The sequence below is a fragment of the Anabas testudineus genome, chromosome 3 (assembly GCF_900324465.2).
Source record: "Anabas testudineus chromosome 3, fAnaTes1.2, whole genome shotgun sequence".
In the NCBI taxonomy this organism is placed as follows: Eukaryota; Metazoa; Chordata; class Actinopteri; order Anabantiformes; family Anabantidae; genus Anabas; species Anabas testudineus.
The window spans coordinates 16,000,620-16,015,553 of record NC_046612.1 but is presented as its reverse complement, the minus strand read 5'-3'; the positions used below and the strand labels follow the sequence as shown (position 1 = coordinate 16,015,553).

General features: G+C 39.7%; 1 protein-coding gene across 1 annotated transcript; it reads right to left on the bottom strand.

Annotated features, from left to right (window-relative positions):
- Nucleotides 1-253: 253 nt before the first annotated feature.
- ttc17 (tetratricopeptide repeat domain 17) lies at nucleotides 254-14,907 on the bottom strand. The gene is made up of 25 exons (XM_026377766.1): nucleotides 14,698-14,907; nucleotides 14,087-14,176; nucleotides 13,682-13,851; nucleotides 13,371-13,482; nucleotides 11,041-11,172; nucleotides 10,794-10,903; nucleotides 10,341-10,488; nucleotides 9,838-9,977; nucleotides 8,676-8,836; nucleotides 8,102-8,214; nucleotides 7,782-7,934; nucleotides 7,511-7,617; nucleotides 7,161-7,317; nucleotides 6,854-6,925; nucleotides 6,330-6,554; nucleotides 5,982-6,201; nucleotides 4,859-4,978; nucleotides 3,641-3,936; nucleotides 3,355-3,508; nucleotides 3,138-3,258; nucleotides 2,585-2,744; nucleotides 1,762-1,845; nucleotides 1,326-1,445; nucleotides 1,090-1,233; nucleotides 254-943 (listed from the first exon to the last, which is right to left on the bottom strand). Exons 1-25 carry the CDS (start codon nucleotides 14,866-14,868, stop codon nucleotides 812-814), a joined length of 3,612 nt encoding a protein of 1,203 aa, XP_026233551.1. The 5' UTR covers nucleotides 14,869-14,907; the 3' UTR covers nucleotides 254-811.
- Nucleotides 14,908-14,934: the final 27 nt, after the last annotated feature.

Genomic DNA, 14,934 nt, shown 5'->3' with positions numbered 1-14,934 from the left:
TAGAGTTTTAACTAAATACTGAATGCATCTGTGTATAATCCAGAGAGGGAGAGTTTGGGGGAGTTGTATGAATTAGCGTCTTCATAGGTGAGACAGTGCCACCTTTAGACTGCTTTTAAAACGTCCTTACTAGAAAAATAACACAGTCAGACTGATAATCTTCTATCGGGGCTGTATAGTGATAATAGAGAAAAGTTAAATGTCTAAATGTTATTTAATTTAATCCCCAAAGAACTGATGCAGACTGAAATGATACAATCCACACATTGTCTTTAATACTGTACATTTAATACAGACTCCACTTTTGAATATTTTTAATAGATGGTCAAAGGCAAATCTGTTTTCAGCCTGATGACTTCCATAAGTTAAGAAGCACATGAAATAGCATTTTAATCTTCTCTTTTGTATTTAAATTAGCTTGGAGCATAATCAAACAGTTTGTAGGTCCCATATAAATAGGAATGATAAAAAAAAAAAAAAAAAAAAAAAAAGAAGTGCAAACTTAGAATTCCCATTCATTTCATGAAGCAGAAACAATGAGGGCTTATATTGTTCAATTCAAATTAATTAAATGCTCAAGATGTCACAATATCCCAGAAGAATTAAATGGAGCTTGATAGCATTATTATTTTAAACCCCTTTCATTTTTGCAAGTCAAGCAAACCTACAAAAAAAAAAAAATAAATAAAAAACGCATTTGAGTTTCTCCCACTTTTAATTTAGCCAAATTATCTGTCTTTAGGTGAGTTTATATGTATGTCTGAGTGTCTGAATTCTCTTCATCTGTGTGTGTGCATGATGGAAGAGAGGTTTAGGGCTGGCGGCGTTCCCTCTTGGTGAGAAGGTAACACTGAATGGTTCTCAGTCGATCTTTAGCAGGGGCAAACTCCGGCTGCAGCTTCAAAGTAGACTCGTACCAGTGCATGGCCTTCTCAAACTCCTCCTGTAGTCAAAAACACAACCACGTCATCAGGAGGACACAACTTCCACTGATGTTTATGAAATGCTTTGACTTTCTGAGGTCATGTGACTACAAAAGAAACTAACTAATGAGTAAACTGTAGAACAAAGTGTCATCACAGCCATTACCATTGCTATGTAAATGTTGGCGAGGGTAAAGTGGTTCACGACGAAATGTGGGGCGATTTCTACTGCCATACGGGCGACTGTGAGTGCGTCTTCCCATAGACGAGCATTTTGGAAGATGTTGGCCAAGCTGATGAGGGGCACATCCTGGTTCACCATCGAGGAGGGAAGAAAAAAAAGGGATTTATTCATGTTCGAGACAATTTGTTAATAAAATTAAAACACCAGGCAAAACTTGCCTTCATGTGATGGGGGGCGTAGTTGAGGGCCTGTCGTAGGCAGTCAATGGCTCTCTTGCCTTGACCTTTCACCCTCCAGTACAGTGCAGCCATGCTGGATAATACCCATGATGTCTGATTCTACAGTTTCAAGGATTAGGGAAGAGGAAAAATTAATGTTTAAAATGTAAATGTTGAGTGATCTTGGCATTTGTTATCAGCATGAATCATTAATTCATAAAGACCAGCCAGACAACAGTGAGTTTCACAGTGGAGTGTTTGTGTTTGTCAGATTGTGTTCAGACTGAACACCTAGTTTATGACCCTTTAAATTTGCACATAAACATGATAACACATGTACTAAACTGTAAGAACACAGGTGAAACTGTTTTTACTCTGACCCAGCAAACTAGTGAGTATCAGTTTTTCTTTTTGCTGATGTATATTCAGTTAATACCTTCTCCAGGACTTTCGCAATACGTGTGCCCACTTGCTCAAAGGATTGAGGAGGAAACTTGTCTTTGCCGAGGTTCTGCAGGACCTGTGTGTTAGGACAAGAAGAGACGTGAGACAATAACAAAAAGTGGGGTTATGTATGTGGATTATTTAGACTGGCTGTCAATTATGTCATTTTATTATATATTTGTACAGTGTTTAACTACTTGAGTGTTTAAATACAACAGAGCTGACTGATCATGTATTTTCTCATCAGTAATATTTAAGCTGATAAGAGAAACAGTTATGATATTTTATGTCTTTATTGAACACACACATTAAACACACAGAATGATGGAGGTGGTGGTTAATGACGAACGAAATGTCGAACCACCTTTGGCAGCAATAACCTCCAGCTTGTGCTTTTTGTAGCTGTGGATAAGACCTGCACAACATCCAGGAGGAATGTTGGACCAGATCAGACGTACTCTCAGGACATCTGGTGTGAAGTGCTCACTTGAGGCCATTCTACAGCATATATTGGGTGAAGGTCTGCCTTCTGACTAGATGGATTTTCTGTCCATCTCTGAAGTCATTCTGTAGTAGATTTAGTTTGATGTTTACACTCATCCCCCCATGCATGTTGTAAGGAAGTACACCTGTGAAACTGTCTTTGACATTAGTTTTCATCAACTAACAACAGCTTATCGTTATTCTGTTCCTCTTTTCCTAATCAACACAATTAGTTTCTTTTTCAGTTCTTGCTTCTTAGATAAGAAAAGGAAAGGTTAGAAAGGGAGTGGTACAAGTTAATTCTTGTTTACTCAGCTTCTGCCTCAGCCTACCTCGCGCAGTTGGCTTTCTCCAGTGTAGTGGATCGCAGCACGATTGGCCACGCCTGCCAGGTGGTCAAGTGTGTGCATACTGGCAGCTAGGTTGGCATTGCATAAAGGTTCAGCAGCTGGCTCCTGGAGTGGCGTGGCAAAGTCTATGTGCTCTGTGATGCTGCAAAGAGAGCACAAAGAGACAACATAAAACGAAACATAAAATACCATGTGCTGTGGTGCAAAATGTCAATGAGGCAGCAATGTCTGTGTTTCTTCCTTTGTTTTCCTGAACCTGCTCTCTGTTTCACACAAACAACACAACACACACTTAAACTTTAAATAAAAAACATGTTACACATCTCAAAGACTTATCAGAGAGATATTCTCAAGTCAAGATTATCACACACTGACAAATGACCACTGCTAAAACTGAAAGTACGAACATGGTCAAAGTTCAAGTAATAACTACATTTATAATTAATATACATGACCTCTTTTTGGACTGACTGGCTAAAATATAACACAACATAACACAAAAGTGTAATTATAATTACACCAATGACAATCTTACTCAATGTTCTTAGCAGAGACAGCCAACCAGGTGCTAGCTACAGTGGTGAGGTCCACCCTTCTGGTTCGCTGGCATTCCTCAGGCCCGGGCCAACCAAGACTTGTGTAGTCTCTCCAGCAACCTGCCCATAAGCACAACACCATAAGGAGATTTTTTTTCAGTTTGGTGAAATATCACCTCAGTGGTTTTCTGTGTAAAATGCAGGTGTATATGGTACCTGAAGGTCCAGGTGATGGGATGGTTGGCCCACTGATCTCCAAGACAGAGTGTCCACCAGGCAGTGACTCCCCGTTCTGGCTGTCATCAGAGCTAGAAACACTTTCTATCCCATCCACTTTAGCCTTTCTGACTCGTTTTACCTGGAAGGTGATCTGATAACAACAAGAAAAAGATTTTGTCAATTTTTTTCCCCACTCAGTTCGTTTGCATCAGCGTCACCTATCTACCGGAGTTCAGTGATTATTACTCAAACTCAGTTCTACTGAAGAAGCTTTCACACTTACCCACTCTGCTCCCTCATCATCCTCACAGTTTCCAAAGCAGGATCCACCACCAGCACGAGATCCCATGGAGCGGTCATTCTTTAACACCCGGATACCTCGCAAATCCCCACGTTTGCCTCCAACATCCAGTGCTCCCTCAAATGCTCCCATGAGGTCCTCCTTCAGCTGCCACTCCTCCTCCCCTTCCACTCCTCCACCTTCCAATGGGGTGGTCATTTTAGCTGATGCTGAGGAAGATGAAGGAACCTGCGTCTGTCCAGATGCTTGACCTGAACCATTGCTGTCCAAGATAACTTCTAAAAGTCGGAGTGGGTTGTTGGGCGATGTCAGGTATGAACAAAAGAAAAAAATCAGAGTAGAATTGAGTGATAGTGCAACCCTGAACTTATCTAGTCATTACCTAGAGGAGATGTATGTCACAACATAAATGCAGTATATACTTGTGTGAAGTTGTGTGCCCAAGTTACACACAGTCACACACAGAGGCCTAGGCTTGAGGTGAATGTGTTTTTGCATACTGGCTGGTGTGAAACAAACACCCAGGTTTCAGTCTGGCTACTTGCTTCCTTCTTTCGTTTTTCTAAATGCTAAAATGTTTGACAAAGAGTTTTAGAAGCCCGTGTGTATCCATCTGTTTTAGACTCTTAGAAGTACACCATCCTGTCTGGCCTCTCAGGTTACCTGCCTGTGGTTCGAGATTTTGTGCAGAGGTCAATACGTCTTGCATAAAGTGTTTTTTGAGAGTGAAGAAACATTAAATTTCCCCAACGACAAAACCATGAAACAACAATGGGTACAGTTACAGGCCAACAACAAACTTTGAGAATTGTTTGTTGATTGCACTTCACAGATGACTTTGTTTACAATCTGCCCCAGCATGCAGCAGAAATTGTGCCTGGGCAGTTTCTGAAGGACAGTGCTATTTCAACTGTGCCTGGCTGGGTGAAGGAATCGAGAGCCGGACCAGGAAGTTAAAATGTGCACCTGAGATATATTTTCAGATCATTATTTTATTACATGACTCATGAACTAGATTATAATGCCAAACATTGGCCTGTGAGTTACTCTACAATGCAGCAAAACCAGAATAAACCAAGTAAAGTATGTTTTACTGTAAAGGTTTTATGTTCATGTGCCACACATGGAACTGTGTGCTAAGAATGTACATTTCTGAACAATTTTATTTTGCCACTGAATGTCACTGAATTATATTCTTACTTTCAAAAGGCAGGGAATCCTCCATCGAAGAAATAGATGGTGCATCCTGCTTCTCCTCACTGCCCTCCCATTCCTCTAGGTGGATACCAAGATCCTCCTCGGTCATGCAGGCAGCACCATCTGGATCAACAACAGTCAAGGGAGAATTATAAGCAAAACCTTTTCATGATAGTAGAACTGAGGCAGCTGATGCTTACTAGGTGGCACTCAGACAAAAGTAATCATTATCAAACTGATTAATAAAGGTGGAACAAACACAAATGTTACATGTATTCTCTGTAACACTCACATTTTGAACAGTTTGAACAAGTACTCCACTCATATTTATAGTAATCATAATATTACAGACATGTTACTAAGGCACTTCTTCCTCTTTTGTAACAAATAAATCTGTCATTTCAACTTATGCCCATACACTGACTACACTCATTGTCTAAAGTTACTCAGACATAGTAAGTGGATGATGGTAGTAGCATGGTTGGCCATGCATTCAATATCTCCACAACCATGACAAAAGATGGAGAGCCCAAATTATTTTTGCAGCAACATTTAAACAACTTCTAAAAAGGATCAAACACGTGGGAGGAAGTGCAAACACCGTAACATCGTGTGGGAAACGTCGGTGTCATTTTATGTATTTTTCAACCTTTGCCCCAACTTAAGGTAGGTATGTGTTTTATAAGCGCTTATGTGACCTCATGTACTCAGTTTGCTTTACAGGAGCAATATTTAGCTTAGAGAGTAAAATATAGACCTTTCTAAATTTGGTATCAGTTATTTTCTGCAGTTTAAATAATTGAGTGGCAAAATGTCTCCACTTCAAAGCATTTTTCTCTTCACTGATATGAATAAAGAAGAAGGTACAGACTGTGTTCACATACTACTTGTTTCTCACAGGCTCTGTTGAAGCTTCAAGAATAAACACTGAAGATGTGTAAGACCCACGTGTTTAATTTGATGAATCCAGATCACTGCTGATGTTCTGAATCTATATAGCAGTTCATAGTTTAGTTAAACTTTGTTTTTGAAAATTAAGGAATATGCTTTTAAAGGAAGTGAATTCTTGTAGAAATCCATTTTAATAGATCCAACAAAACAATACGTATGTGTTTGAGTTACTCACGTGAGCAGGGTTGTCGGTGGGAAAGGTTGTAAAGGGAGGGGTAGAACTGCAGACAACGCAGCAGAGGTAGGATGGTACGACATTGTTCACAAGCTGCAAAGGATGCGAAGGAAGAGGAAGAGGAAAGAGCCATCACCAGAATGTGGCGGTACAAGGCCAAAGCACCTGTCACATTGCCCTGGGCCAACTGCGCATTCACCAGGCTGAGCAGGGTGTGTGGCTGAGGAAGGAAAACCGAAACAGAACAAACAAGAAAACATTAGCAGATGGGTAAGTAAAAACTGACCATTAGTTTCAGCTTTAACCTGCTATTAAAGCTCTGCAGGTTATTTACCAACATGCCTTTACCTCAGACGCATTCAGTGCCAATGCTTGCTCCAGCAGTGTTTGTGCATGGGCAGTCAAGCCGTGGTGTAGCAGCAGGTTAGCAGCGTTGGTGAGGGGCAAATGGCGGTGAGATGGTGGTGCTGCACTCAACACTTGGCGCAGGCACTGCAGGGTACGGGTGCCATTGCCTTTTGCTTGCCAGAATAGAGCTGCCTCATTGTGGACCTGCCAGCGTGGTATAGTGGCCTATATACACGAAAACAAACTTCTTTTATCTCTAAGAATGACTTAAGAAGGATTAAGTTAGAGGCCCTTTAGAGTGGCAAGTGATTTGTGATTGAATTCCCAAATATGAAATGTGAGACTTTACTCACACCTGAAGTTAGTGTGTGAGTATTTGCTCAGTAAACATTAAAATTACAGTCAATCACTCAAAGACCTACACATGTTACATTCTACTCTCTCTAGATTTAGATTTCCAAGACTTTTTCCACTGAGTTGTCAGAATATTGAGCTATAAAAAAAGCAGCGTAAAGTTCTCTTACTTGTTTCATAGCTTGAGCTATTCTGGTACCGATCTGCTCCAGTGTCCATCCTTTACTGCGCACCTGAAGTAGCTGAAATCACATACAGTAACATTTATAATTGCACATTTCTCTGTACAGTTCCACATAACACAGAGAATACTCAAGCAGAGAAACATACACAAAGAGCAAAATATTTGTGTAAATGTACTGCACAAGGTATGCATGTATCTCAATGACTTTCCTATTCAAATGACACCTATGTATACATGTAAATAAACAGGCAGATACCTGACACCTGTATGTATACATGTAAACAAACAGATACCTGAGAGGAAAAGGGATCTGGCAGCTCCTTCTCCTCCAGCGACCATTCAAGAGAAGCAGGCAGGAGGGCTGGATATGGTTGGGGGACAGGACCACAGTCTGGCAGAGTCACTGTCTGAGCAGGATTACTCTCCGCATAGAGGAGACTTGCCACTGAGCTGAATAGAAATAATTAGACATATTTCACTTTCATGTATAAACACAAGCTCAGTTTTGTAGTAGTAGATTCAAATTGGTATTCTTTGCTTTGATGTGTGATGCAGTTTTGAGGATCATTTAAACTTAAGTCAAATGTACCTATGTTGCTACCATGTACCCATAAAATGGCCCCATTCAGGAATGTGTACTGACCTGAGACCCTGTGTTTCAGGTGCAAGGTGGTAGGTCGGCAGCAGCTGAGCAGGAGGAACATTTGGGTACTCATGGGAGCAGTCAGTTCTCTGAGGCCACAACGTCCTCTGTATGTTTTAACATAAAAACATACTTTAATAACTCTTCTTCTCCGAAACAATACCATTGTTGAATAATTTAATTTAATTTGTCCTTCTAACATCAGTATCAGTATGAAGCCACAAAGGTGACCTGCAAAAAAATGTATTTGCATGCAGTTTTCTCATCTAACCTGTGCATAATCCTGCTGGTTGCCCCAGAGAGCAGCAGCAGGGTCTTGGTCTCCAGATACAGAAGAATGGAGCTGTGGGCTGGCTGCTGTCTGGTTTGAATTACGCTCTGAGACAAGTGCCACACTGGGTGCCACTGACATCTCCTCTCCAAACTATAAAAAAAATGTGTAAAAACAGAAAGAACTGAAGACGAGAAGAACTTTTTATTTTTTCATTTTACTTGCTTCTATTAATAAATATCCACCAATACAGGTTCCCAGGAAAAATCCTGGGAACACTACCCTTACTATAAATATCCTGAATTGTAATAGAAACCTACTTGGACATAGTGGACATGTTCAAAGAGATCTCCCCGATGATAGCGCACAGGCAGGTCATAGGGGCAGTAGAGACTGCGCTGCTGCTGACCCAGGCGACACATCTGATGATTCCCTGGAGGACAAATTAAATACAACAGTCAGGTGTTGCTCTATGGTGAAGAATCACAGGATGTGTATGTATCAATATGCATGAAGGTTAACACTGGATTAATGAAACAACACATCTTTTCTGCCAACTAACATAGTAAACTTGTGAATATATGCATTCCATACAATCACATTTTTCTTAATAGTTTAGCAACTCCTGTTCTGTCAAGCCAATTACTCTTCTAGACTTACCATTTAAAATTAAAACACTCACTGCAGAACAACTGTTAAACAATGTCTGTTCTTTTAACTACATTTTTTTAGCATAGGATATGTCAAGTAATAACTTTCACAGTAAATCCATTCTCTGTTACCAGCTGAATCAAATAGCTTTTCTTCAGTTATAAATATATTTTGCTGTATACACAATCCTGAACAAAAAAAATTAAAATCAACTGAATTGTGAGTTTCTGCATGGCATCGTACCAAGTTGGGCTTCCTTGGCCATCTGGGTCTCATGGATTATGTTGTGCAGGATCTGCTCTTCCTGCAGCAGCTTGTGTTTATCCAGTGCCTCCTGCTGGCGAAGGTAGTGGTCATGCTGCTTCTGGTACTCCTTCAGTTCATTCAGCGTCCGCTGCAGGGATCTACAAATACAGCAAAAATGAGGACGGAAGTACAACACGGTTGGCAGAAATCCATAGCAGAGTATCTGCAAAAACATCCACTCTGCAACCATGAATAAAAACACTGACTGCAATAGCACTGTGAAATATTTTGACCTGTGGAGTGATGCAAGTGCACTGATAACATACCTAAAGAGAAGAGTACATTGGTTTTTACTGTATTTATTCAACATCCAACAGATACTGAGTAATGCATTTGTCTTGCTAGCCACTGTATGATTTCAAGAAATCCGACACTAATTACTGTTCAGAGAGAAGAGAGAACAATTTACAACTTGGGTGGGCTGCCCAAGTATATTTGAGCACTTGTTTTTTGAGAACAACGTAATCCGTCTTCAATTAACCAGAGGATGTTTTTCCCTGCATTCTGCTGTACCTGTAGGTTACTTGTTTGCTGCTAAGAATGTCTAAGAGCAGCTGAAATCAGCTGTCACTAATTTTCATTCCATAAAGACAGAACAAACGTGTTATTGTCAGTATGTGCACTTTCAATCACATACTATACAATCAATATTAAGTCTTCCTCTGCTACAGTATGTGTATCTGTACAATTGCAACACAGCAAACACTGCATTAGAGTGTCTTCTTAGACGACTTCAAACAGGATCAACAGTTTACTGCTAAGCTTATACACCAACATTAAAAAAGTCTGGTGTCTGGTGGAAATTTCCTTGTTTTTGCTTGTTATGCTGTTAATGACTATGTTGGTTGAAATCTATGAATATTAAAGCCTACCTTTTGAAAAGTGTGTTTCAATTATGTTAGCTGAAAACACGTATGTTTTCACAGAAAATAATGGAATTTAAACTTTTGAACAGTAGTGTACTTGATATTGTTTGTGTCTCTCAGTTGCTTGCAATCAATATACTTTATAGTGAATACCTTACATCTCCAAAACATTTAGTGTTAACAGCAATTCCTTGGTACTAAACTACCTGATGTGTGTTGCAGTGCTTGTCTACCTGTGCTGGGCTTCCAGTCGTTGCTCCAGCTTCTGCTGACAGAGCACAGCATGCTTCCTCCTCAAAGCTTGCTCAAAGCCTGGCTGGGCTTGAAGTGCCTGCTCATAACACAGCACTGAGTGGTTGTATTCCCCAAGCATCTGGTCACACAGTGATTGAACAGAGGATGCAGATGAGGTCATACTGATTTGTTTCAACTGGAAATAAAGCACTGAGGACTCAAACATACATTCACACATGCCAACACAACACTGAATAATTTTACTTTAAAATGGTTTTTATGGTAGAAAACATAAGACTTAAATGTATTTCATCAGATCAGCACATACAAATAATTACCTTACTGACAGAAAGTTTTAATCTTGCTGGACTATACAGGTTTAGAGGATACTAAAAAGTGCAACAAACAATAGCTGCAACCATTTAGTGAATCACATTTTACATGGTTAAACAAATGGTAAGTCTAGCTGAAGTCACTTTTAAACAGCTTCTGTTTGACTTACAGCATAAATGTTGCCTAAGGTGTAGTGACTGGTGAAAAGATCTGAGGTAAGGTCCAGTGCAGCATGGGCTAGAATTGCAGCATCAGCTGAGAAATGGGCACGATGCAAGATGTTTGCCAAGTTGACCAAGGCTACATCCTTGTGCTGCCTGCAAACACAATATACACACAGCATGACAATGTGGAAATCAAATCTCTGAGCAAAGGAAAAAAAAGAGTCTAAAGATGTGGCTAAAGAAGTTGTATTAGTACACCATTCCTCTTCAAAAGTAAAAACACAATTTTACAAGGTCTTTGCAGACTAAGTAGGAATTAAATGCAGGGATGCATGACAAAGTAGCTTTTACATTCAACACTTTCCTGGACGAGTACTGTTTCACTGAGATATAAGGGTAACAACACTTGAAGCGACATCTGTATTAGTGCAGAGGCTTTTTGACAATCAAAACATTACCTTGGGGAGAAATGCAGAGATCGCACAACACAGTCCACTGCCTTTTGAGGGTCGTTCTTCATACGCCAATAAAATGATGCCATGTTGTACAGTACCCAGGATGATGAGTTCTGGAAAACACAACCATAAAAACACACACACAGACTGATGACTAACCACTAACTGTTGCTTCTCTAAAAATGTGAAATGAGCTGCAGCAGTATATTTATGCAATTTTGTGGGAAAATGTTATAAAGGTAGTTCTTACCCTAAGTAAACCTTGATGAATACGATGTCCCACCTCATCAACACTGCGACCAAACTTATGAGACAGTGAACTAAAAATGGGATCCTCCTTAGAAAGAAGTGGGGAGGTCAAGTTTGCCCTCTCCTGCACACCCTGGAACAGGCAGACAGCAAGAGTTGATTATTTGAAATTGTATTATATGATTTTACAACACACACACAGCACACCCTTAAAACATCTTGGCAACTTTATATAAATAAATATAATTGAGTGGTGATCACTTATTGGGCTGAGCAAATTAAGTAAGTTAAGACAAAAATGGAAGACTCAATAAATTGTGGTAAATTTGTAAGTCTCTGGACCTGGACAGCTTGCTATCATAGAGGGGAAAATTTATTTCCCAAGATTATCAAGGTTTCCTACATGATAATATCAGGATGCTTGTCCAGCAGATGAAGCACAGTATGAATGAGACTTTTGGAATAGTCCAGGAATAATATTTGTTTAGGCAGAAAACTGGAAACTACAATGCTTTTACTTTTTATTGAAACTGTATGAGCCATGATACGTCTGACATCATACATTTGCACATTTTGATGTCAACAACCTTGCTGATACAGTGCAAGCAAAGCTAAGCTTTGGCTATAGAAACAATATCTATAGCCAATACCTCTGAGCTGTGGACTGCTCAAACTGTTTTTCTTTAAGTTCTGTAATTTTCAACATGCTGCTGTCTGGTCTAACATTTAGATTAAGCTCTTAGGGACATTAACGAAAATAATGCCCCTAAGAAAACTGTTATTGATCATAAAAGTTTATTTAATAAGGTTGGCTGGACTTAATGACCTTTGGTATTTATATATCTGCAAAGTCAGAAAATGGCAAGCTTACTTGGGCTTGGCTAATGGCATTTTTGTTTCATCTCCTGAACCACACCTACATTTGTTTTTGACACTCCTTTTATTTACTTTTAAAGCCACTTGGCCCTACAGTGTTCACAGCATGGTCTAGATTCATGTATATTGTGGGCATTATAAAGAACCACTTTGCTCCAAATAAGAAAGAAGAAAAGAGAAATCTGATTTCAGGAACATTTCTTCTTCCTTCTTAAGGGTATAAATAGGGATGTTAAGCAACATTTTTTCACATCTGAATCCAGTTTGGAATTTGCTTACTCAACCAAAGTCCTTTCAAATGTCTTAGAATAGAATCTAATAAAAGTAGTTAGTTACTGCTTCTATTATGTACAATGCAGAACCAAAAATGATAGCAGTGTTGTGCAATGTAAGATAGCATAGGTATATCAAAGCACAATATATATTTATTTAATATTAATTCATTCCTAATTAAGTTATTAACATAAATTGTTATATAGATTGCGACTGCACGACCAGACACTGACATTAATTAACTATAGTATTAGGTCTCCGTTTAAAGGTTCACACTCTTTTTACTACTGTTCAGCATGCTGCAGAGTGAAAGCTGCCATAATTTGGGATAATTGAAAACACTGGGACACATTAACACATTCTACAAAAGTCAACATATGGACGTAATCAAAGTAATTGATTACGTCCATATGTTGTTCTAGCCTTGCCTTGACATATAGGAGCATTACTAATGTTTATTACACAGTTTCTGCTCATGAGCTAGACGGACAATTTCTGTGGTTTAAATGTTTTTATTTTTTTACCCATCAGGTATTAATGGAAAACAAGGTGAGACACCCAGTTAGCCAAATGCTAGCTTAAACTTGAGTAAACATAGCCACTAATTGCTACCACTTAACATTCATGTCCAGTTATAAGCTTGTATAACAGCAACCCATCCTGTGACAGAAACACCAATCAACAGCAGTCTGGGGATGGTCTATATCAGAGAGGAGAAACACAGCCTGCAGAACAGGGCAAGAGAGAGAGAGCTGCACCAGGGAGGAAAGGGATGGAGACAGCTTTGCCCCAGTCAGACTCAGAGCAGCAGGTAGATGACACAGCCAGTACCTATTTTATGCATTTACAAGCACATTCCTCTGTTGCCTTAGGCCATCTTATACATCAGCAGAATAACAGTTTTCATTTTTGTCAAACAGTTAATCAATCAATAATAACTTTGTTGTACACAAAGGCGTACATTTCTCTCTACTGATCTACTGGTCAATGCACTATAAAAGATAAAGTGAGTAAGTGGAGGTGTTAAGACATCAGAACTGTAGTTTCAACCAGGGTAGAGACACGGTAGAGGGTTTCCTTTTTTATGCTGACAATATGAAAATGTATCCAAGAGGTGACCCTAACAAGAATTATCAAAATAGTTTCCTGAACCATCTATTGACAGGTTTGACCTCTACTCACCCTAAGATGTTGGAAGGCATGGATGCTATAAGGTAGTTCAAACACTTTTGCACAGTCAGGCTTTTCTAGGTCTGGGGGAAGAGCTGACTGGGAATCCACATAGTCCTCTGGGCTACAAAGAACAGAGGGGGACATTCACTTTAAATAACAACTGTAATAATTTCACCATAATCATAAAGAGATACTAGACACATGTATGTGTAAAACAATGCATTCACAATTTGAATGTGCATGACTTAAAATGGTAATGGTACTTTACAGAAATACTGTAGAAATAAGAATGTTGACCGGCTTTACTGAGGAGAGCTTACCTGATGTCTTTGCTTTCCAAAGAAATATAAGTGCCATCATATAGGTCCAGATCCCCTAGAGGTACCTTAGCCATGACACAGTCTGCATCCTCTTTGTAGTGTCTCTGCTCCAGCCCTGTGTCTCTATCCTCATTTTCCTCAATGTGTATCTTCTGTGCAACTAGCTGCTTCTGCTCAAAAATCATCAAGGACAATCAAGCAGTCAGGGTGAATATGTGCAAAACAACAGACGGATGAAAGAATATGTGATCCTAAGCATTGGATAAGGTAATGATAGAGTGCATATATACAAGTGAACCCTTCTTCCAACAAAACTGAATAAGTTCTGCCCAAATTCAAATGAATCTGAGAAACACACTTTGACACAACCTTTGCTCATCATCATGACAAAACAAACCCACACACCTCAAGCTTCTTGAGGTAGTTAACACGAGTCTCTTGCCTCATGAAGATGACAACGTCATGCGGATGCTTTAGATTTAATGGGGAATCAACCTGAAACACAAACAGTGAGGTGATTATTCAAGTAAGCTCTGACGAGTCCCAAACAGATGCGAACGTCAGTTTGCTTTGGGACTTTAACTTTAATTTCAGATGCTGCTTATTAAAGCCCCCAATCCTGTCACATAATCGCAATATTTACTTCTAAATTAGTTTAGTGCCAGCTGACACTTAACAACCGCACTTACAACTGAAATAAATTGTTTCCAGCGCGGACGTCGACATGTACCTTAAGTGTTTTATCTCGACCTCAAACACCTATCGTTCACGATAACGTCAGTTTTAAGGTAACGTTAGCGGGTTTAAGCTAACCGAGGTAGCCAAACAACGTTGTTATAACGTAATAAAACATTACCTAAGTTGGCAAACAGGTCTTCGTGAGTTTAAATAAAATAATAAAATCACGTCAACAAACCACAACGATGCTGATGTTTTAAAAAATATTCAACAGCTAGCTTTTCGGGCTAGCCATCAGACGTTAGCAGGGTAATGAGCTAGCTAGTTAACTGTCATACTTGTTGTTGTATTTTTCCATCCTCTGTAACAACCCAGTGGGTCGTGGCTCCTCCGGAATCCACTATAAGTATGCACAGAAGGATGAAAAGCTTTCCCTGAAACAGCGGCTTTCGCGAACACTTGACACAGCAGAGCAAAGACTCCGGACAGATTTTCCTGATGTCCGCCATTTTTGTCTCCTTTGCGCTGTGGCGACGGCAGCCGGCCTCCGACCACACGGGGGCGCTGCGCACGCC

Bases quoted from the DNA above. Each gene is read 5' to 3' on its own strand.
- ttc17 (XM_026377766.1), bottom strand. From the start codon at position 14,868: ATGGCGGACATCAGGAAAATCTGTCCGGAGTCTTTGCTCTGCTGTGTC. The intron at 6,555-6,853 runs GTAAGAGAACTT...TCGTGTATATAG, and splicing joins TAGCTCAAGCTATGAAACAA to GCCACTATACCACGCTGGCA. The intron at 1,234-1,325 runs GCAAGTTTTGCC...ATGGTGAACCAG, and splicing joins ACGCCCCCCATCACATGAAG to GATGTGCCCCTCATCAGCTT.